General features: G+C 39.4%; 1 protein-coding gene across 5 annotated transcripts in view; it reads right to left on the bottom strand.

Moving 5' to 3' along the window:
- The window catches only part of LOC310910260 (mucin-5B), a 45,619-nt gene extending 22,091 nt beyond the window's left edge, over nt 1–23,528 (bottom strand). The window contains exons 1-23 of one of the 5 annotated variants that reach the window (XM_083862739.1): nt 23,447–23,528; nt 23,132–23,302; nt 21,469–21,535; nt 20,880–20,971; nt 20,437–20,635; nt 18,563–18,818; nt 17,012–17,126; nt 15,598–15,685; nt 14,566–14,699; nt 13,919–14,144; nt 12,966–13,091; nt 12,145–12,262; nt 10,775–10,913; nt 10,065–10,166; nt 9,780–9,849; nt 9,403–9,540; nt 8,673–8,837; nt 7,728–7,822; nt 6,024–6,150; nt 2,758–3,010; nt 1,707–1,759; nt 1,229–1,329; nt 739–890 (exon numbers count right to left, since the gene is read on the bottom strand). In XM_083862739.1, coding sequence (XP_083718865.1) covers nt 739–890; nt 1,229–1,329; nt 1,707–1,759; nt 2,758–3,010; nt 6,024–6,150; nt 7,728–7,822; nt 8,673–8,837; nt 9,403–9,540; nt 9,780–9,849; nt 10,065–10,166; nt 10,775–10,913; nt 12,145–12,262; nt 12,966–13,091; nt 13,919–14,144; nt 14,566–14,699; nt 15,598–15,685; nt 17,012–17,126; nt 18,563–18,818; nt 20,437–20,518 — 2,540 coding nt within the window. In that variant the 5' untranslated portion in view covers nt 20,519–20,635; nt 20,880–20,971; nt 21,469–21,535; nt 23,132–23,302; nt 23,447–23,528. The other 4 variants (XM_083862736.1, XM_083862740.1, XM_083862737.1 and 1 more) reach the window with 4 other exon arrangements.
- Nucleotides 23,529–23,929: the final 401 nt, after the last annotated feature.

Here is a 23,929-nt window from a genome sequence, read left to right as displayed (position 1 = left end):
CTGCATTTTCTTTCCCATGTGTGCGTTCTTTTCATGAGAAAACTAAGCCCTCGCTGGAATAAAACATCTTAATGACTCTGTGAGAGCAATAACAGTTTCTCAGGTTTTGAGTTCACATGTTAAACTTGACTGCTTGTACCAATGGTGATTAGACCAAAGTGTTTCTAGCTCTTATTTTCTGTGCATCCACTTGGTAGAACTATACAGTCTCATCCTTACTAAGTAATGGATAAAGATTCAAAGCATTTTACCCACCATGATGAGTAATAACAGTAAAATCTATGGCACCAGAAATTTGAGCAACTAGAGTATTAATTTATCTTGAGAACTACGCATCTGGAAGCACTGCAAGTGTCAAGGGAGGACCACTGCAATTCCTCTTTGACTAAATTCAGTCATTTTCCAGGGTTCAGCTGTCCCCAACACACACAGTTGTGTCAATGGCCCCTTATTGAATGAGCAACCACACACCAATCAGGGTAAGGTTGATGTTTCTGAAGCTGGTGGGGAAACAGAAAAGGATGAAAATCATTTGATAGGAGATATTGGTGCTTGTTCTCACCAAGTGCAGGCTCATGCAACATGATGCAGAGAAATACTTCCCCTTTTACTTTCACTAGCAGCCCAATGGCTCTCATGATGAAGAGGAAGGCTTTAAAGCACACCCTGCCCAATGAGTGCACTATGGACTGAATTCTGACAAACTGCTGTAAAACAAGACTCCCATGGATAACGTACCATGTGTTACAGTCCACTTTGATGGTTTCCCCAGGTTTGTAGAAGTGTCCTCCATGAACACATGGGCACTGATCTTTGGGAATACATCCTCCACTGCCATCCAATACCAGTCCATCAGGACACATGCAGCCAGAAACACATTCTGTGACATACTGCACGTGAGAAGATATAGGAGAAGACAACTTGTTAGCACACAGAAAGAACAGGGAACCAGCAGAGGTGTGTTAGCTCTGGATGCCAAAGTTTTGGATTTTTTTAAAAAACTCCTTAATTGCAAGCTAGTGCAAATCATGCTACAAACATCACAGATACACTGTTAGCTACAGCTGCTGTGTTATCAGTGAAGCAGTTGGTTTTGTTCAACTATCAGTTGAAGCAGTTGTGAACGTGCTGGTGCCCAGCACAGCATGTTCCCATCAGTGCTTGATAAGGACAATCCTGTGTGCACAGCCATGCTGTGCCGTGCCCTGCTGGGAGGTGAACACCTTACACAGTGCATATCCTGTGTCTTGCAGCTTTTCTGACACTCTGATCCAGTTGCTCCAGGGCCTGCAGAGCTGCAGTTGAAGTAATACATAGGAGCTGGGCAGTCTGCAGTAGGAGAAAACATGTCAGGAAGGTAATTTAGAGAGAGTAATAAGGATGCCATCAGCAATTGCAAAACCAGCCAGAGGATTTCAGAGGGCAGCAAGTGTCTATCATTTAAAGTTTCTAATAGTTTTGCTTCTGCCCAATAACAGTGAAGTGAGAAGAAGGCAGATAACTTCTAAGCTTTGGGAAATATCATCTAAAGAGTCTAGTAAATCTGGTGACATTTTACAAAGACAAATGTTATCAATAACTAACACATTTCAGGGAGAATGAAAAAATGTGCAGAATACTAAAATGTTAGAGAAAGTGAGAGATAACACAGAAAACATTATAAATACTGCCTGACAGCATAATGCCATTATTTAACAAAATCTCACCTTTTACCAAGACAGTTTCTCCAATGCAGTCTAATCTTCCTTGAATGCATTTGCTAAAGAGATTCCATAAAACAAAACACATCAGGTCTTTGCACTTTTCTCCTTCACTAGGGAGAAAGGCACTGCAAAGCTTCACTTGTCACATGAATTACAAATTCCTACCAAAATGAATATTTGTTACAGCTATCAGTTTCACAGACAGGAATTACCATCCCCAGAAGGAAGATTAAAAGACCCAGCTCTTAAAATACTCTTACTTCATCTGCCACTGGTTTATTGTGTGTTTTCCCTAAATCAAGTTTTTCCTAAGCACCCATTTTCCACTCCATGAGATAAGACTAATACTTTCTTAAATAAGAGATCCCTTAAATTACTAAATGAATATGTGATTACAAAATAGTCTAGAATCCTCAGTTGGAAGACAGCTAGGGAGACAACATATAAACATGTAAGGATAATAAAAAAGCCTTCCCCTGGTAGTTGTTTCCATTGCTGCCCTAACGTATTTGAAAATGAGAATAATGACAATCGTTTTTCAATGCAGATGCAAATTAATTACACTATTTTTAGTATCCTCCCCACCATACCACCCACCAGTTTCTCTCTTTTCTAAAAAATAAGTTTAAAAACTGAGAATTGGGTGGGGTTTTTCATGGACCATTTTTATTTTTTAAATAGTCTGCAGGATGGTGTGGTGTTCACTTTGCTTTTTCATTTCAAAGCCTGAAACTCCTCCAAGCCTTCTGTCTTCTAGAAAACTTGCTCCCACTGTTTGTGGATATTTTTTGCAAAACAATGAACTCTGCAAGAGCTAGATTACAAATATTGTTCTACTTAACATGTTCTCAGGTTCTTGTTTGCTAGCAGGAATATGGGATCTTAACATTTGCTGTGGCTGCACTTCCTGCCAGGGGAAGATACAATCTAGAAAAAATTGGCCATTATTCCTAGCTGTAAAATGATTCCATTCATGGATTGGAGCAGAGCCTTCCCCCATGAACCCTGATGTCCCCAGGCACAGAACAGCCTTTGCATCATCAGAGCAACTCACCACATGAGTTTATCCTCTTGGAAGGAGTTGCCAGGCTGCACAATCTTGCCTTTGTAGTAGCAGGGGCAGTCATCTGGAGCCACACACTGCTCCTCATCGTTAAGGTAGGTGCCCTCAGGGCAAGCACAGCCCTCCATGGGTGGGATGTGGACCTTGCACAGCGGGTCAGGCTCGTCCAGTGAGCGGCAGGACTGGTTACAGTGCTTCACACTATAGTTATAAACCATAGTCTCAGGACACTCCTCAGAGGGATCTTTGCAAGAGAAATAAAAGGGATGTATGGCCTTCTTTGTGCAATCATCTCTCATGACTTTAGCATGCCTTTCTTCACACTGGTAGCCATAAATGTGCTTTTATCAAACAACCAGACCTTGTCTCCCAGGGTTCTGGGAGAATCTACTTGCACAGCCTGAACAATAGACTTGCATAGACTGAACACTGAAATACTCAGCACAGTGTGTATTTTTGTAATTTTCACAATTTCCTATCTTATGCCAAGAGCTGAAACCAACAACTTCTGACTTGTTAAAATTTTATTTTCTGACCTTTACCAATGATTTATTTGACCGGGAATAACTTCAGAAATGATCATATTTTGTAAAAGACAAATTTTGACATTAAATGGCAGTGACAAGGAACTCTGCCAATCGATTGATGCTACCAAGAGAAGGGTGTTCAGTTCTCACAGATGTCTTGTTATCACCCTCTGGGGAAATGAGAAACAACAGTTTCTAAGATCTCTGGGTGAACCAAACAGGTAAATACCAAAATCTAAAGAGCTCAACTAACCCTGTAAGATGGTAAAAAGCTGGTTAATTTTCACAGGCTGACAGTGTACACCATCAAAGCTCTGCCATGAAATCTGCAGTACTGATCCATAGGGATGACATTAAATTTTGTCAGGAAACATCACCCACATTAAGGCTGCATTTTTCAAGAAAGTCAGGCATCCAGATTTCGTTGAAAGTCAGTGAGAACTGGAGATCTAGTTGGGCCTCTTTCTAATTCTGCAGATTTAACCCTGCAGCTGTTTTTCAGATACACACAAATGCACTAGAAGGTACAGGGATGTTGATCATGGGCACCTGTGCTAATCAGCTTTGCAGCAATGCTAAGAACTTATCAGGAATAGGTTCCATGCTTAAATAAAGCTCTGTATGGTTTTCCAGTCCATGACCATGGCACACTTTTTTTGATTAGTGTGCTAGGCTTGTGTACACATTCAAAACCAGCACCTCTATCACCATAAACCAGTTGGTTTTCTGGTCCTAGCAGGAGCAAACACAATATCCTGTGTCTAAGCCAGGCAAGCCATATTCTCCTACTTTTTATTCTTTGAAGATACAGCAAGTGGTATTTGTAAGTCAAAATAGGCCAAATTAAAACAGATATTAATAAAGGTGTTGAATATGAATTTACATCTGTCTCAATCGTTAGCTATTAATACAATAAAATAATGTGTTTACTTCCTCCTTTTAAATTTTCCTAGAGGAATAAGATCACATTTGATAAAGTGAGACTAGTCAGAGAAAGGTTATTTGATTGTAGTGCTCATGATCTCAGGAGTGACACACATCTAAGATGACAAATCACAACCAGAGGCATGAGTGCAGAGAACATGAGCATACCAAAGATACCTTCAAGCTAGCTTGCACAGGGAGCACTAGAAAAGCAGTGCCAAGACTGCTCAACCCAGTGATCCTCTGGACAACCAGCAACTCCAGTAATGGCTCATTATTCTGCTAAAGTGTGTGTTACAGGCATGCACAGGGTTTAACTACCAGGATTTGCTTGTTTCACATACTCTGCTGACTGCAGTGCAGACATCTGCCTGGGATACAAGCTGCCTTGGATGCTGCCTGCAGCTTGACAGAGTGGATGCAGCTTCAGGAGGGGGAATGGTTTTTCTAACCCCCACAGTGGGGCAGAACACAGAGTGAAGGTTGTGGCCCATTTAGTCTTTCACTCATGAACAGTGAGTCATGAACAACCTTACTCTTATCACAGCCATGTTCCCAAAAGATTATTTCTTCTTAAATAAGGCCTAAAATGATTGTTCTGATTAAACCATTAGCATTTTTTCTCAAGGATACTGTACTGTTTGAGTCAATATTAACTACTGAGCCTTAAGAACACAGATTTCAGCCAAACCCATGCTGTGAACCAGTCTTGATTTGCCATAAAAACTGTCAGTAATTCTATGTTGGGAACAAACCTTTCAATAAACACTGTCTGTGTCTAGTGCATAACTCTGCAGGATTCTAGGACAATTTACTGTGGACTACACTGTGTTCCTTTGAATTATTTCAGCACAGGTTTGTGAAATAGTTCTTATCGCAGTCTTAAATGCCTCTGACAATGCGTCACACCAGTTACGTTGTTTGCCTCTCTTAAGTGTCCCAGCTGGCCCCTAGTCAGGCAGTTAAACAGATCATAGCTGCATCAAGCTCCAAAAACACAATCATTGTTACATTGTCTGTTCAGATGTGCAATTAGTCAAGAAACCCATACATCTATTTTCATGTTGACAGAGGCAAATCTCATTTGAACTATTCAGGCATCAATGACAACATAGGAATGTTGAAGCAAAATTCAGAATCCAAGGTTGTGAGTTTTATTCTCAGAACTTATGCTATCTTGTAATAAGTTCTGACAGTGCCAAAGGAAAATACATAGGTATGGGGACTCTGAACTCAGGATTTGGTGACAATGTGCATGTCCAAGAAACTTTTGTTCATTTTTCAGGTAATCCTGAGCTGAATGTGCCTTTAAAGATTTTCACGTTCTCAGATATCACCAATACATATTTATTTTAAAAAATTACTATTTTACCATAACATGGAAAAATGTGGTTAATGAGAATGATGTTATTTATATTGCCTGGGACAAGAGGACTGAATGTATTTCAAAAAAGGTATTGGAATTAAAACACATGGGAAGGCCCATGTGTTCAAAAGTAACCTAATTTCTGACTAAACCTAAACTAAAACTAACCCTAACTTCTGTTTTGATTTGAATAATATGCCTTGTACTATTTTGCTTCTCAGAGTACTGAATTCACCTAAGATTTTAGACAAGGAACATGCATTGTAAGATCATGAAGCAGTCACAAACTGAATTTTATAGAATAAATACTTATTCTGTTTTTCAAAGGCGTTCTAACTCAATGACTAAAGACAAAATACACTGACTGCCACAAATGGGCCTGTCCTGAAGCTGTTCCCCCATATCCCATATTCCTGCCTGAGGAATTTCAGTTCACATACCACAGACACCCTGCCTCCAGCCCTTCAGGGACACGCCTGCTGAAGCACAGTCTCTGGCATAAGTAGAGAGCACACTGCACAGTGCAACTTCACTCTTCTCAGCATTACAGGTGTCATACATACATTTCTAAAGGACAGAAGAAAAGGACATGGGTATTATTATGTCTAGCTCATAGGAGAAACAGCAAAACATAGCAATTCAAAAAACAGTCAACTAATACATTTTAAAAAAGTATTACTGCCAATGAAACTTAATATCCCTAAGAGAAAATGTATGCTAATGTAATACTATGCAAAACTGTTTTCTGTAACAAATCAGTTACAGAATCTTCAATGACATTATGCCTAACACTCATTAACAGATGAATATTAAAATATATAGATGCACCTATAGTTCATTAAAACAATAAGAAATGTCTATACCAGCTTCCCATGAGCATGTACAATCTAGGACCTACCAAAATATATAATCTGAAAATATTTCACAGTGATGCCTAGTACTTTGTGCACCTATGTAATAAGCAGATGAGATGCACCCAGTGACCTGACAGGTGCATGACAGAAGATGGTTTATAGAGAGCCAGTCATATGTAATGACATTTTAAGAACTAATTATGTAAGTATAGCTGGAATTTAAAGCTTGTGTTCTTTTAATTGTGTAGACTGTACAAAAAGAACACAGATACAGCTAGTCACTCTAGAGCAGTAGGCTCATACTGGATAGACAGTCACTTATCCTGCCATCACTGATGTTGTGGAAAAGGCTTTCACAAAACATGGTTTAAAATCTGATGAGATCAGCAGGAGTAACAAACATATCTATAAGAAACTGGTTATTATTTCTCTTTAACTGAAAATTTCAAAATCTTATTTTATTTATAGTTTAATGAATTATATATATATATATATATATATATATATATAAAGTATATACATGAAGTATATATATTTTTTCTGGGAGAGGTAACACATAAGCCATATCTGTAAAGGTACCTGAAGACATATTACATTGTAGGCAAAATTTTAGGCTCAGGTATTTTCTCAGTAAGTTATATCACACACACACACACACACACTCACACACACACTCACACACACACACTGCAGGAACTTCCTGTGTTTTTGCAGGAACTTCTTTACCATCCACATAAATGTGGCAACTCTCTAGCTCAGACAGCTTTTTCAGCAGCATTATAGAGCTTTCCACTGAGAGAACATATGGGCAGCTTCATGCATTCAATACACAAGGAGACTAACAAGACTTAAAGGTAATAAATGCATAACTGAGCATAAACTATGTAAATATATATTCTCTCCCTAAATGTGAATTTTGAACCAAGTCAGAGGGAATCCACGGGGCTGGTAAAACTCTCAATTCAATTCCATGCAGAAACACTGATTCTGCCAGTCAAAGAGTGAAGAGTTTCCACTCTTTGAAACTTTGAAATCTTGAACTGATCTTTTTCATTTTGCTTCTGAGTCATGCAACAGAAGCCAGTGATGCCAACCAATTATTTATGGGGCTGTAGCCAAAAAGGCCCATCTTGCACAATCTCTCATTTTATAATTTTTCTAATTATCATCAGTGAACTTCTTTGTGACCAGTCACCTCTGTAATCTATTTCACTCCCCCCAGCCAGATCACCTTCAGGGGGCATCAGTCCCTGGATGAGATTAAACCACCCATTTGGAGCAGTGTCTTACCTTGATGTACACAGAAGGGTCTACAACAGAATGGCAGGCAGCAAACACACTGCTTGTATTGGAGAGAAGAGCACACCAGTGCTGGGCAAATTTTTCTGAAGTGGGAAAAAATAGCATTATCCATAGTCACTTAAACTACATTACTGTCTGGATCAATATTCTTATTAGGCATCATATGGAACTAGAATGTCCTGAAGTGTTTAGATAACGCTGGATGGAAATACAGGTCATTAACTTATAAAAGGGATAAGCATAGTTGGATGGATGACCAGCCATCTTCCTAAAAGAAAGGTTTCACCTTCCAAGTATTAACATTATTCCTGCAGCTGGATTTGCAGAACATATACAGAACCTCTCCATTTTAATTGTTTGTCTTTCTTAATTTTCTACAGCCAGGTAATTCCTTATAGTCAAGCAATAATATCAAGCATGTAGTAATCATTGAGCTGTGTGGCTGTAAGCTGAAGTTTTAATTACATATGGCAGTATCTAGGAGAGGTCAGTCCAAATAATATATATATCCAAATCCAGAGTGAAAAATCAGACAGGACACCTAGTACAGTGCAATGCTTGCTTAACTCAGCCCTGTTGATAAGCTCCTCCTCTGGACTTCAGCACAGCTGTAACAACCTAGACTGGATGAAGAACTTGCTCAAATATTGGCAACCAACTGTGCTCTGCCTTAAACCTAAATTGCTGTCATTGATGCTGTGTGTGCTTTTCAAGTCATCAGTGAATGTGTTGGCTCTTTCTCCAGTAGTGCTGTCTTTTTGTTTTGAAAGCAAAGCTATCCTCTTAAAGACCTTCAAAACACAATATTTTTTCTCTAGTAATAGCCTCAAAGGCAGAGGGTTTTGATGTTTATGAGATTTCTAAAGCTTTTTTGATTATCCATCTTGTGAAAATTTTTTTGCACTGATAAGCCACGGATGAAAAGCCTGGTACCTTTATCCACACTGTTTGAACAAGGATCTTCAAAGCTGTCCTCAACATCAAAACAGCTGGCTCTAGTTTTCCATGAGTTACCAAAAGCAGAAGCTGAATCTTCCACAGCTCCAGTGACTGTTCTGAAGTCATCAGTCTGGATGTTATTGAAATTGCCACAAAGACCTTGTGTGGGAGGCAAAAAAAAAAAAAAAAAAAAAAAAAAAAAAAAAAATCACTAGATGCATGGAAAGAAGAATGGCTTCTAGACAAACACTCTTAGCTGTGTAATGGACCTAGCCTGAGAGAAACCCATTTTCCATCAGAGACTTCCTGATGTACTCACAAATCAGATAGGACCCTGTGTTTAGAATGTATTTATTATTTTCCTGTATTACAGTAGCGTTTAGTGATAGCACAGGGATTACAACTGCTAAAATGTGCTTCAGTAAACACTGGCAGACAGAGAACCTCTTCCCCAAAGGCCTTTAAATAAAGGAAATGGCAAAAGAAAAACAAAATGGGTCAGAGGGACAGGGTGTTATCCCATTGCACAGACAGGAAACAGAAGCACAAAAAATCTTAAATGTTGTAAATGGGAGATTGGTGGCAAAACCAAGAACTTAGTCTGCACTTCACAAGTCTCTGATGAAGGCCTGTTTAAGCAGATGGAATCTAAAAGGTTTGCACACACTAAACATCACAGTAATTTTCTTCAGCACACTGAAGGGTTCAGCCTTATGTGTCCTACCAGATGTGCGATTCTGAAAAGAATGATCGACTGTTATGGAGAGCTGCATTACAGGTTTCATTTGTACTCGGATCTGCACTCCAGCTGAGCTCAAGATTTTGATGAAAAATGTAGATTGTCTGAAGATGATGATGCCATCTAAAGAAGAAAGAGAAAAAGAAAAAAATATTGTTTGTACTTGCAAATCTTTACAGAGCTGAGTAAATGGGAACTTCCATTTGCCAGTGCATGCAGTAACACAGGGGTTCCCAGGGAATCCCAGACCTAGTATCCACCTAACAGTGAGCAGGATCATGTTCTTTTCAGAGAAAGGAGCAGGAATCCCTCTGCAAATAGTTGTAGGCTTTTCTGTAAAAGGAGTGAAGAAGAGGATTTACCTTTTCTTACAGGTAGCTTCACAATGAAATTGTTCATGTAGATATTTCCACAGGAACATATCTTTATAGTCTGCAGGGAAAAGGAAAAAAGCCCACAGTAGTGAATGCATACGATGTGAGACAGATAAGAGCAACCTGACAAGCTTCATTAAGCATTGAGGAGTAGTGTCTTCAAAACCTCATCACCTCTGAGGTCAGTGTAACTCAGTGTCCAGACACAAAACAAGAATGTAAGGAAAATAGAAGTGACCTCCTATGTATCTCTAACTAAAGACAGTTACTCACAGTTTTTCCTAGTGTGACCAATACGTTCTTTAGGCAAGTCATTGTCCTTGAAGTCCCACACTGAATGATCTCCCCAATCACCACAACTGTGTCATCAGTGTTCTGAGAAGACATGAGAAAGGTATTTGCAGATATTGTAAGCATGTTACAGGCTGGAAACTTGAAGAGAAAAAGGTGTCACTGAAAGGCTAAGAAGGAGTAATGAAAGAACTGGGGTATTGGATATCTAACTGCAAACTATTTCATTGCCAGAATCAATAATTTCACTAAGTTTCCTTTGCACTCTTTTTTCCTTGCTATCAGCCTGTCTGGATCACATTTGCAGGCATTTACAGATAAATGCACAGATAAATTTACAAATAAATCTTTTTGCAGAAATTTTGGCTCATCCACTTTCTTCTTACAGTCACACATGAAGAAAACTTCATAAGAAATGCTTGAATCAACACTAATACATCCATTAAGAAAATTACTTAATTTAAAAAAAGTACAAGTACGTTGAAGCTGCAAAACTTTGAAGCAAAGTATCAGCAATTGACTTGCAATCCATTGCAAATTCAAAAATTTATGGGGTTTAAGACTGAGCATATGTTGAAGTGCTTTGCTGGATTGGTGCCATTTAATCAAATTAAGTAATATAAAGCTCCAGCACAGTTTAATTCCTTGTGCTACTCAGGAGATTTAGGAGTGAAAAGAGAAATTGCTCATACCTTAGCTAAGACGTAATGACAGTTGCCATGAAAATTGAACCTCTTATTGTCGAATGTTGTTATATGGAAACCTCCATCTATGTGGCAACTTCCAGAGCAGGGCAGAGAGATACAGCTCCAGTGGCCTCCTTTGCAAGTACTGTGCAAATCCCAAAAAGCAGCAGTTAGAATAAACACAGCTTTAAGGGAGCAAAGGTGATACATCATTTGAATTTGCACAGATGTGGCCTCTTTATATGTTTAGCTCATTATCTTTGCTTCTTATAAAAACCTTGTGGGTGGAAGCCCCTTGAAGTGTGAGGGTGAAATTCTTCTCAGTGAGAGAGTTAACTGCACTGGGCTTTAGGTTGGCTTCCTCAGAGACACACTGAGATGGGAAAGCAAGAAATGATTTTCTGGGTCTAAATTGTTTACTTGGCTTTTTAAAGAAAGGAAGAAAGAACCCCTTCAAGCAGGATCTTGCAACATCTTGTGCTACTGATGCAACTGTTCAGCAAGTCACTGATGTGATGTTTCAGTAGTTAATTGTGCAGGACCTGAGATAATGAGCAATTCTCACAGCTGTGCACACAAGAAGAAAACAGTCCAGCCATATAAGCCTGGGCTTTGAGAGGTGTAAATGAGAATGTGGCAAGATGGGAACCACCCAAACTCCATTAAGTTCAATTACTCAAATTTTTTGGGATTTGAGGAGCATTTTCTCAAAATGCAGGATATATTAATCCAAGGGGGCTTGCAGAATGTTTGGCCATGCACCATACCACATTTCATTCCTCCCTATAGTAAAGCTTTAACTGATGGTCAAAAAATGTTATGTCACAGAAGCCCAGATAACACATACAGAGTAAGAAGTAAAACTGTTTTGAGAGTAATATACCTAAGATCTTATCACCTTTCACCAGTGCAGAATGGAGATGGGTTCAAGCTGCCAGGTTTTGTTTTCTAAATCAATTCATTCTCAAGGATCAGGACTTCTGAGATTTGGCCTTCAAACTGAATCTGGCATTGTAGAGATCCAGATATTGTTGGAAGTACCACTTATTAACATGGTATGACTTGTCACATCACTCTAGTGATCAAAGTCTCTGAATTAATCAGTAAAAAGTCTCATTTTTCTACATTCTGAAAACTTAAGCTCAGTTTTCACAAGCAGTTTCAAGTGAGGGTGGGTAATAACTATGTGTTGAGTAATACCTCTAAGTTTTCCTACACTGTTAAAATTCACAGCAAGGTTTTGAATTGTTATTTAAGACAAATGACAGGAAAAGATTAAAAAAAAAAAAAAAAAGAGGAAAGTTCAGAATGCAATTCGTCAATGTTTTGCAATAAATACTTCTGCCTTGTTAGTGCAATCAAGACCACAACAGTACCAGTTCTGGCAGGGAGTGGAGTAAGTTCCTCCAGATGAGTAGACTTTGCCTTGAAATGTACAGGGGCAGCTGTCTCTGGGGATGCACTTCTTGCTGCTGAGGTCATCAAGGATAGTTCCTGTTCAGACACAATGGCTAGTTAATATTCCTTTGGTGAGTCCGGGAAACACCATCAAGGAAAAAAACTGGAGTATTCAGCATTTCTTAAAAGGAATGGGATACTTTTAAAGGAAAACACCACACCAGGCCATTTCAGATGTTAATGGATGGGAAATATTTCTTACTAGAACTCCAATGAAAGCAATGCAAAAGTCAAAGAACATTTCCTGTTATGAAATTTTTCACTGTGAGCAGGATTATCAAGTGCCAGATTCAAAGGGTGTGAGCCAGTTTCCATCCTTTTCCAATAGTGAATCTAACAGAAATCAGAGCTTCATCTTAGAGTATTTCATGTCCAAATTTACACATACCTGGAAATCCATTTATGTTTTGTGTCACTTAATCTACAGCAAGATTTACTGTCATAGCAGGGAGGCATCTCATGAGACATTTTCACCTGCATTCATACTGTCTAGAGAACACCTCCTCTCTTTCCATATGGTCTGCACCATTTTTTCCCTATATAGTTTTTAGAAGTCTTTGCCTCCCTTCTCCAATGTCAGGACCTCAGACCTTTAGAAATCTGGCTCTTCCAAGACGAAAGTTGGTAAATTATGCCAGAAGAAAAAATGTATTTGTTGTGTGAAATGGTAAAGAAAGGGAAACAACCTCCTTTTTTGTCCCTTGGTGGGTGTGATCATTGTCAGAAGTGAGCTGCTTACCGGGAGGACAGAAACAGCCATCTGTACATGGGGCTTTACAAATCTTGCTCCTTTCTGGATCTGCACATGTATCAGCACAGGAATTTCCACATTCCATGTACTCCATGTTATTTGGGCATTCCTGATCTGCAAACCAAAATGGAGTATGTTACTGATGTATTTATAAGATCTCTCAAATTGCTGTGTCACTTACCCAACCCCTTCTTCCTCCTTTCCTCCATATCTTGTTTGCAAGACTTTCTATCCAGATATGTCATGTTTGTTTAAGCTCTTAAAGTAATGTTTTATGGCCACTTTTACTTTATCTTTTGGACAAAACTGTGCTGCTGGGAAATATGAGCTATTTCACATTACTAGCTCAAGGTTGGGTGAACTCAAAATACAAGCAAAGAACACAAGAATCATTTAGGGAGTCATAACAGTTTATTTTTGCCTGAAGCATCAGTTCTTCTGGCAGTAATTTTCTGTGCCCAATCGACACTGGCAGTTAGGGTGAACTCCCTGCAGCCTTCCCCCTGGATTTAAAGAGATTTCCTTCTCAGTAAGTGGACTACTGAGCATGAAAGCACAGGGTAAGATAAGTATGAACATATTGCTCTTCTCAGTAACTACTTCTGTCTAGTTGTCACCATGTTGAAATAAGACTCTTCATGAGTTAACTGTGCATAGTAAAATTTAAAAAAAAAAAAAAAAAAAAAAAAAAAAAAAAAAAAAAAGGGAACTTGAGGAAACCTAATTGTTAGGAAGTGGGCAATATCAGGGTATAGTTCTAATTTAAGGAGCAAAATCAAGTTAAATTTGTAGAAGCTTTTCCGTTAAAAATGTTTGTGTTGAAGTACTTTCACAGGTTGATTGAAGGTAGTTACCAGAGCTCCTAGCTTTGCAGTGATGGGATCAGAATACTTGTGTAAATGTCTAACCTGAAATAAATCTCCAGAGCAGTAGCAACTTACAGCAGAGATCTTTGGTCCTCCATTCCCCAGGGTCTCCCTTCCTCAGGACACAGTCTCGAGAGTACTGGTTTAAAGTGCTGCATATGCAGCTGGAAACCAAATCAGAGTGGGAAGAATTAACTGCACAGTTGCACATATCCTCAGCACAGGTCTCTACATACTCATCAAAGGCAACCACTCTGGGGCAGTTTCCAAAACGGGACATAAGTTTCTTGCATCCTTTTTTCTATAAAACAAACAAACAAACAAACAAAACAAAACAAAACAAAACAAAAAAAAAAGAAGGAAAGAAAAGCAATTTTACCATCTTTTAGGATTTTGAACATACATCCCAAGTTTTGATGACACAATTCCAGGGTCACAGAATAATCCAAGTTGGAAGGGATCTCGGGAGACTATCCAGTCTGACTGTCTGCCACAAGGTCCTTTGCCTTGGAGTGGAAGCTGTCATTCAATTGGGCCTTTTCCCAATATCTATTTCTTTAACACCATAATAGGATATTTTTTCAGCTATGAGATCATAATTTTGCTCAAATTCATGTTTAGAGTTCTGAAAAATTCAGTTTATCACATGCTCTGTAATTAAGATTTGTTTCAACTTCTCTTCAACATTGTCGGTCGGGTACTTCTTTGTCCCACACACTTACATATGTACTGCACCTATTGTTTTTCTTCCTGGGATGTCTTCCAGTGTCGTCATCTGGGCTCACATCAGTGCACTTTTGTGATGGATCCTCTACTTTGTGGAAGTTCCCAAACTGTCTTGGATGCATTTTATACCCTGCAAAAATCCCCAGATGCATTTCAGTAACTTCCCACAATTCTTTACGTCATTTAATGGGCTATAAAAATGCACTTAGTCTTTGGGCTCAAAGGCAGTATGCACTTCATGAGATGCCCAAATTTAATCAGCATCCATATTTTATAAAGGATGACAGCCTGATATAACCTTCTGTTGGGCTAGAGTCAGGAATCGAACACAGTTGTATCAAGGCCTGTTGTCAGCCCAGGCATTTTAAATCATGTGAGACTCTTGAACTTGCTGTTACTTCTGATCATTTCCAAAGACTTGTCTTTGTTTTGGGTGTGTTTGATTTTACAGAGTTGTCTGTTCACATATGTAACAGTCATAAAAGTATTACATAAAGGGATGTTGTTGTAACTTTGGATTCAGTCCTGCAGTTGATATTCCAGGATGAAGGTTTGTTTTCATCCGTACAACCTGTTGCAGGATTATAAACTCAGCTATTTGCAATATCTGAAGGAGTCAGTGGATGGCACCACAGTTTCTTCAAAAACAGTTTGTGTTTTCTCTGATGCTTTCATTTCATTATAGAGGCAAAAAAATTCACGCACAGAATGATTGAAATAGAAGAACAGAAAATGCACTCATGCATTTCCCTAAAGTATGTTATTGTCAGTGGGGAAGGAACCTGGCAATGTTGCTGCATGATAGCCAAGCAATTAATTTTGGTCAAAGAGGTTGGAGACTCTTACAAATATGAAAAGAGAAAAAAATCCCAAATAATTTCAGAACCTTTAAAAATACATCTCCTGTATATGGAAATGTTTATGTGCCTGTCAGGAAATCTGAAAGCCTGATCAGAGGAAACAGATATCAAGGTTCATGTCATGTATAAGGAGGTCTATTCTGGATGGAATCTGTGTTTATGACCTACCATCCAAAATCAAATCATTCTTCTCATTGCCATCATAGTTCCCACACAGACCACATATTTTCTCTTTATATGTTTCTTCCAGGTCCAGCTACAAAAGAGGAAACATAGAGTTCAAAGGCTTTTCCCCGTATCAGCAGCACTTGTTGCAAAGTGATTCATAACAGAAAAGTGCAGTGGCAGAAATGCTCATTCCCAGTTTGTAGCAATCTCCTTTTCTGGTACAAATCTCTCAAAAAACTTATCTGCAGATAGACTGAATTCAAATGGAAAGAGAATCTTCCAGCTATTGTCATTCCTACCCACTAAAGAGGTAACTGAAACACATTGAATACTGGATTAATCACTGGACCAGTGTCTCCCAGTAGAGAGACACTGGTATACAGACATTTGGTACATCTTGCAGGGTACCACAGCTCCCCTCTGGGCAGGTCAGATAACTGTGTTCTAATGCTTGATGCAGTAAGGAAGCAGCTTCTGCTTGACTTTTAGCCATATATAATGGGTTTTCTAGCCCATAGGGTGATGTGAAATTGTATAGCATGGGCATGGGTTTGCCCAGCATTACTTGTTTTGCCCATACTTAATGGAAATAAACAGCCAGGTTAGCACACTATTGCCTTGCTGGATAAAACGTTTGCACCTTATCATTCCTACATGCTTGGGGAACAGCACTGGTGCCACTCAGGTTCACCAAAAAAGGCAGTGTTTTTCCTACTATTGTGTCCACTCTACACTAATGTACAGATTAACACTGCCTTTAACACTTTAGGTATTAATTAGTACATGGGAAGGGGAAAAGCAAATACTTCAATAAATCAGATTTTCAATATCACTTGCTTACTTCCCAATATTTTTTCTTTCTATTCACCTTTTACCCTCTCTATCACTCTGAATGGCAAAACATGACACACAACTTCCATTTAGTTAGTACTGATTGTGAAGGATAAGCGTTCACACACAAAAATGTAAATGCACTGTTGCAGAAGAGGACATTGCAGGGTAGATGTTTAGAGGAGAATTCCCACATAGCATGGCTTTGGAGTGAAAGGGGCCCAGGTCAGAAGTGGTCACACAGATTAGTTTCCCACACAAGATGTGTGTGAAACAGAGTAGCAAGGCAGAGCTGAAGGGCTGTGTTGCTGCCAGTACCCCATGGAGCAAGGAACTTACCACAGAGGTGTTATATCCAGGGTTAACCCTTTTGTCACATAAAATAAGGTGGAAATACCATGGGGTTGTGCCTCCATGTCCCTGCCCTGTGAAACTATTGCCCAGTTTGGTATTTCTCTATCAGCTTATGGATAGAGTGATACCTCCCTCCCATAATTTCATATATCAACACAGTGCCTGCATCCAGCCCTGCTTTTCATTACTGATGAGGTTCACCAGGAGGAAAACAACTGACTGTTCATACTAGGAGAGTGTCAGCCCAGTTCCACTTGAGTGTCAGGCCCAACTTGGAAGTGACTTGGAAATAAGTACAGGTGTCCTCAATCAGAATGCTCTTCAAGCTGAAAGGCATGGAAATCCTGGAAATTCAAGGGAACAAAACAGGTTACAGAAAAAAAAAAAAAAAAATAAATAAATAATAATAAAAAAAGACTAATGAAATCCTTACGGGCATATAGGGAGGGAAACTAGAGTTAAAAGGAGCTATATAAGACATGGGAACACTCTTTGCAAGGTCAGACTTCATCCACACAATGCATTACATTGTCCACTGTGACCTTTTACCAACCTTAATACACAACACAATGCATTTTAGTCTTGTGTCAATACTACATCAGCCACTCAGCTGATAGAAAGCAGCCAAACCCAAGGACTTAACCCAAAAGTTTATAAAGAGCAAGATGACAATATTTGGAAAATGGCCCTCCACATGAGGACACTGCAGGTTATCATCCTTACAGGACCTCCTTGGTATTTGGGATTCACAAACAACTCTGTTCTGTTACTCATGTACTCATGCAACTCAGACCTATATTACTTTTCTGTCTTACCAAGACAATTACCATTCATTTTGCAACAGCCTAAAAACTTAGAAATTCAGAAAATGGCTAGAAGATAGGAGATTTCTTGCCCCTTTGATTTAGGAGACACATATGGGCTTTGGTGCTATAATTACATCAGGGTGGTGCTATTCTATATTTGGCTGTTTCTAGAAGGCTGTCAAGACAGCCCATATGCTTGCAATTTTCTCTCCAACAAGATTGTGAGGGGTTTTCCCAGAGTCAAGGGTTGCCTAGGCCCTTCATAATTAAATGTTAGGAGCAGAACTCTGCACTTCTCATGAGGACTGACCTTAACATTGTGCCAAATTTTCAACTATTGTTGTGTATGATTTTTACTTATGGAATTTTTTTACATCTCTGCTTGCAGTTTCCTTTGTGGTTCATTTTTGAATTGGAATTAAAGGTGTGGATTTTGACTTCTAAAAATTCTGCCTTTTCTTATAAGAAGATCCCTGGGCAAGTTGTGATCTGCAAAGCAGGGCAAATTTTTAGACTAATCTATCTGGAAACAGAAAAGTATTCCTAAAAGAACCATCTGTTCCTGAACAGCAACATAAAACAGTGGGGTTAGTACCACAGAAATAATGTTTTGAGAAAAAGGAAAACCACTGAGCTTCTACTAAACCTAAACTTTTTATAAATAAAGTGTTGGGGTTTATGTATTTTCCTCCATCCCACCCTCACAAATCAAAGCAACATTAAGGAAACCTTAAAATACCTCCTGTTTTTCTAACATATACATTGCTCTCTGCTTAATTTGTTGGTGTTGGTCTCTTTGACATGTAGTTTAGTTTAAATGCTTCTTGCCTTCTCAACCACTGTGGGGGGTACTCTTCACAATACCTGTTCATAAGGCTATGGACATCTCATACACAGCCACTGCTTCCCAGCCAGACCACCTAACACACAGTGATAAAAATGCAGACCAAAACACCAGTAAAGCCTTTACTCACTTCTTGCCATTCACTGTAATTCCCGTCTCCTTCACCTCCAGGACCACTCCATCAATGGTGACAGTGAAGTAGATCAGGAAGCTGCTCTTGGCACTGCGCCTGATCTGAATGTTAAAGTCCTGGTAGCTGTCATTGCAGTGCGAAGCGAAGACATATGTGCAGGTTCCAGGAAAAGTAAACTTTACATGGTCAAATGTATGGAAGTGGAAATTGCCCCAGGTGGCACATTCGCTCTTACTGACAGTAGAGACCTGGACTAAAGAAAAATCATAGCAGGGGAGCTTAGAAATTCACCCCATATGAGATGCTTGCCCTTTTTTTGTTGAAAAACATTAAAGGGGAGATTTTCAAAGGCAAAAATGATAACTCCTGGAAGATACCAGCCTGTGGGAAGCAGTTTCATCTCACTGAACTTTTGAAGTTCATGACTTTTGAAGTACAGAGGTACCTGCAATGTGAGCAGATTAGCCCAGTCTCCTTTGAAGTTAACAGTGAGAAGCAGAAGAGGTTCAGCTTTCTTACATATGTGCCTAGCAAGAAGATGCTGAAAACCACATCCATGTCTCCATTATCTAGAAAGGCTTTGTCTATATTTATGTTGTAGATATATTTACACTGTAGATATCCAAAGTGAAGGGAGGAGAATCTCATTCTGGATGTCTAAATCTCATTTAACTCAGGCAAGACTTTTTATTGAGTGCTTTCCAGGAGATATCACAGGTGGCATGAATTTACAGCAAAGTGGCAGCTGCTGATCTCAGTGGTTGAGGCTGCTACCAGCTTCAACTGTTGGCTAAGAGATACTTGGCTTTCCTTCTCAACCAAAACTCATGTTTTGGACCTCTAAGTTGTACCTTTGTCAAAGGTATAGATACATACTCTAAGTGTATATAAGACATTACTTCAGAAAGCAGTTTTCACACCACTGAGCTTCACAAAGTAAACATGAATCACCTTGAATTAAGTTATACATGCTTGCTGCAAAATACTTTCAACATTTCTTCTGAAAGAATGACAAATGAAATAGGCAAATTTCTTTGTGTTGTTCAGGTAGCGTATTTAGGAATATCAACATAGCAACATCCATCACAGATCAATCAAAAACAGTTACTCGTTTACTCAGTGAAGTCTAAAATATTACTAAATATTCCTGCCTAAGAATCGAAAGGAAAGAACTGAGAAATCCAGATCCTTATCTTATAAATGTGCAGCCCAAACTCAAGTAAGTCCTTGCAGAAACAGCTTTTTAAAGGGACTGCTACTGTCATAAGTGATTGCAGCACTGGAGTAGGGCAATTTAGCACTTTTCTACACAGTAGCAATACAAATGAGAAAGTTTGGCTATCCTGAGAGTGAAATGGCTGGAATTACTAAGGCAGCAATAACTGGTACATCAACTGTGTATTAAGCAGTTGGGAAAAGTGTAAGACATTAAAAATCTAACCAGGAGGTAGCAGTTCAGCAGACCACAAAAAATGTGATTCCTGCTAGTGCAGCATTTCATGCTGGTCAATCAAGCCTAGCTGATGGTATGGTAAGTACTTCTTCTATGAAGAATATGTGTGAAATATGCTGAAAAAGGTGTCACCATTTTTTGTTTTGTTTTTGGTGCAAACTGCATTCAGAGGGTCTCGTCTTCAAGATTAGTCACTTAGGACATAAAACAGTTGATACACTACCTAGTAATGAAAGAAATAAAAGTAAAATACTTAAGAGGTTGACAATAAGGATTAAAGTGTACAATGTTTAACAGTATCTGGCATGTCTACAGCTCTTACATGAATATGTTACACATTTTCATTTGTCAACTCGATTCCTCACCTATGGAGAGCCATATGAGAGCAAGTAATATAAGAATTAGATTCTTTTCTTACCTATCTGAACTGGTTCTTTGCCCTTGCAAAAACTCCAAATTAGGCAGAAGATCCAAAATGATCTCCCATTTTTTATTTCCATCTTGCCATGAAGTCGTAACTTGAAAATCCTTTCAAGGAAGTGTTTTTTCTTGGCTTATAGGCAGATTTTTATAGTCCAGGAGTTTGGCATGAGAACAAAGCATTGATGGCAGGGTCCCTGAAAGGTGGAGCTTCATTAATTTTTTTTTCAGTCATTCATTATTAGCACCCAGAAACCTCCTCTCTTTCAGACAGGACAGGTATCCAATTCTTTCTTGCTTTATGGGGACAGAGAGCTGTCTGTTTCTAATTTCCTTCTTTGAAAATAGTTCCCTCACCCTCCTCCTACTAAGTTGCTATTTCTTTGGCAGGAATAATTTTCATTTTTTATAATATCTGATTAGTTACAAGCAATCTCTGACCTCTTTCAGAGTTTTTCTCTGTCCTGCACATCAGCAGAGACCTCAGCACAAGAAAATGTGTTTATTGCCTCTATCAGCCTTAATGGTGACTTCTAAATAGAGAAAAAGGTATTATCAGGTCAGGCATAATGTATGATTTATTAAGAACAAAATCTTTTGGCAGGAGGACATTGTCCTGTAAGAAGTGTATCCAAAATATCTTACAAAAAAAGCCAGATCTACCGCTTCAATAGATCAGAAACAAAACCAAAAGTGCCAAAATTCTTACTTCAACTGCACAAATGGGATGTAATTTATTCTTTATGCATACAGAGGTGGTGGATTCTCCAAACATCATCAGGTAGCAGTGCCCAAGTCCCATAATAATGTAGACCACAGTTCATTCCTTCACCACCTCAATTACGCTGCTGCAAAAGGGTCCCTTGGTGCTCTCAAAGTACTTTAATACCCTACCACATACCCATAAAAAATCCACTGAGCTCAGTCATGAGCTCTACAGCCCCTTGTAGGACATCCTGTCAGATGTTTTGATATCAGTAATTTTAGAGTTCCTTCTAGAGATTTACTTACTTTGTTGACACAAACTGACCTTGCATTTCTTTTCCTCATCTGTGCCATGGGGGGAACTGCTCCTGACAAGAGAGGAAGCCTCTCACCTAGTACCAGCAAATCAAACATGGATAACAGACATTACCACACTTCCAGCTGCTCCATCCCCTTTGGAAAAACAGTAACACCTGAGTACCAGTACTTAGGTGGGTACAAATACAGTTTAAGGTGGACATAGTTTTGCCTCTTCCTGCAAGGCCTCAAGTCAAGCCTGCCCATACAGCCATTGGGGAATACAAATATGAATGCATTTTATCTGGTTGGCAGGCAGCAAGCTGGGCCTTGGGAATAGGGTCTTGCTCACAGCTTTACCAGGCTTTGTGCTATTGCCAAAGTGGAGTGTCCCAAAGTCACTGCTCCCACCAGCTGCTGCCCTACACAGGCACAAGGTACTTTGCAGAATTGCATGTGACAGCATCTGCCAGATGAAGATTTGCTGCTGCCCTTGCTCCAATGAAAACTCTGCACGAGCATGGGTGAGCATTGTGCAGGACATGAAACATGAGTTCGTGTTACCCCTTTGCCACTGTCCCTGTCCCATTAATTCCATTGTCAGTTGCACCTGAGGCAGGGCACTACTGGGAGGTAGTTCTTGAAGCTCTGCCATTTTGGCTGGAATACAGAACCAACAGACTTTATGGCACTGATGATGGAAATCATGGACTGCTGCTGCTTTTCCTTTTAATCACAACACATCTTCCCTCCTGATCTGTGTCCAAACAGGTACAAAGAAAGCTAGGAGAATATCCAGTAGATAAACTTAACCATGAGAATATGACATTGGAAATATGAGAATGATCTGAAATTGAATACAGTGAAATATCAACACTCAAATTCAACAGATTATCCTGGTAATTATCATATTGAGTTCTTGTTCAGGCCACAGAACAAGGCTAATGGCAGGTGTGGGGAAGGGCCATGAAGCCAAGGAGGAAAAGCATATAGGTCAGTAGACTAAGAGACCTTAGTTGAGGGTAAAGGAGGATAGCTGAAATATATTAATTTTCTAAAATCAATGCTACTGTCAAAATCCAAATGCAGAATTCTGCTGAGACAAAGTCCATGTTTCTTCAATCACTGTCCTCTTCCTTTCCCATTCCCACCCAAGAAATCAAAGTACCTATTTCATTCATTTTGGTATGAGAGTAGAAGGAAGAATCAGACTCTAGGAGTATGATTCTTGACTCTGGAAAAAAAACCCCTAAATTCCCACTGACCTGCACAAAAGCAGCAGGAACCATGTAATAACTACTTGCCAAAGACACCCTTCAGGGTGGAGTAGTCCTTTCATGACAAAAACATAGCGAGGTTATCCTCTGCAACTTCCAGCCCTTTGTGTTCTACATTTGGGGTGATTCAAGGTAATGTGAGAATGGGCAGGAGGAATGAGCTAAGGCATAACTTCTCCCTGTAAGCCCCACTTAGCACTTCGGGGCCTGGGAAGAACATGAACAGCACATGTTAAAACTGTTCAAGGAACAGACAGAATAAAAAACATTGAGCCAACATCCACTTATGCTCTACACAGCTGAGACAGCAGTATCAGTCGCCTGGGATCCTCCCCTGAGAAAAGCAAGAGCAAAACTCTACTCAGAGAAATGGGAAACCCAGTCCTCTTGCTCTGTACCTAGCCATTTTCTTACCTCTGCTTGTCTGCTCTGTCATTTGTGCCATTCCTTTGCCATTTCTTGGGGAGCAGAGTTTCTGTCAATGGCTAACTAGAGCTGCTGCTTCTGGCTTCTCCACAGATACTGCGGGCTACACTCCATAGAAATCACTGGTTGCTTCAATCCTCTGCAATGATTTCAGGGCTACTGACAGGGAAAGGATATTTGCATTCAAATGAAGTTTTTATAATCAAGCGTGGAAACACTGATGTTTTCAGGAGAAATACATGGAAGCTTTTCAGAAGGAAATGCAGACTGATAGGGAGCTTACAGACTATGTTGATCACTTACCACAGAATCATTGCTATTGGCATGCAAGTTATAACTATTCCCCCTGCAGTGACAAACTGGGATTAATAACTGTTCCCTTTATTGGACCCTGCAGGATAAGAGGCCTTCCCTCTTCTGCAGCTGTATTAGCAAAAAGAACAATTCCTCTTGGCCCCTTTACAGCTCATTTCATGGATCATTTGCCATTAAAGGGTATGTGATTTTAGTAAATACAATAGGTAAATATTAACTCAGCTTCTTTATCACCACTGACTCACTGAAGATAAGCCATCATGAAGCTAATGTAATACACCAATGACTCACAAAAATATATTTTTGCTACAAACTTGGTAAAAGACACACTCAAATAGGAGGTATCCGGTGGACTAATGCCCTGCATAGCCAGCCACTGTACTGACGTCTGGCAGTTGCATTTGTATCATATCCTTCAGTCAAAAGGTGATTCCATAAGTGCTGTAAAGAGTTATGGCCATCCCAGTCCAA

This window comes from Zosterops lateralis (assembly GCF_965231275.1).
Source record: "Zosterops lateralis genome assembly, chromosome: 6".
NCBI lineage: Eukaryota > Metazoa > Chordata > Aves > Passeriformes > Zosteropidae > Zosterops > Zosterops lateralis.
This window is presented reverse-complemented; position numbering and strand designations above follow the sequence as displayed.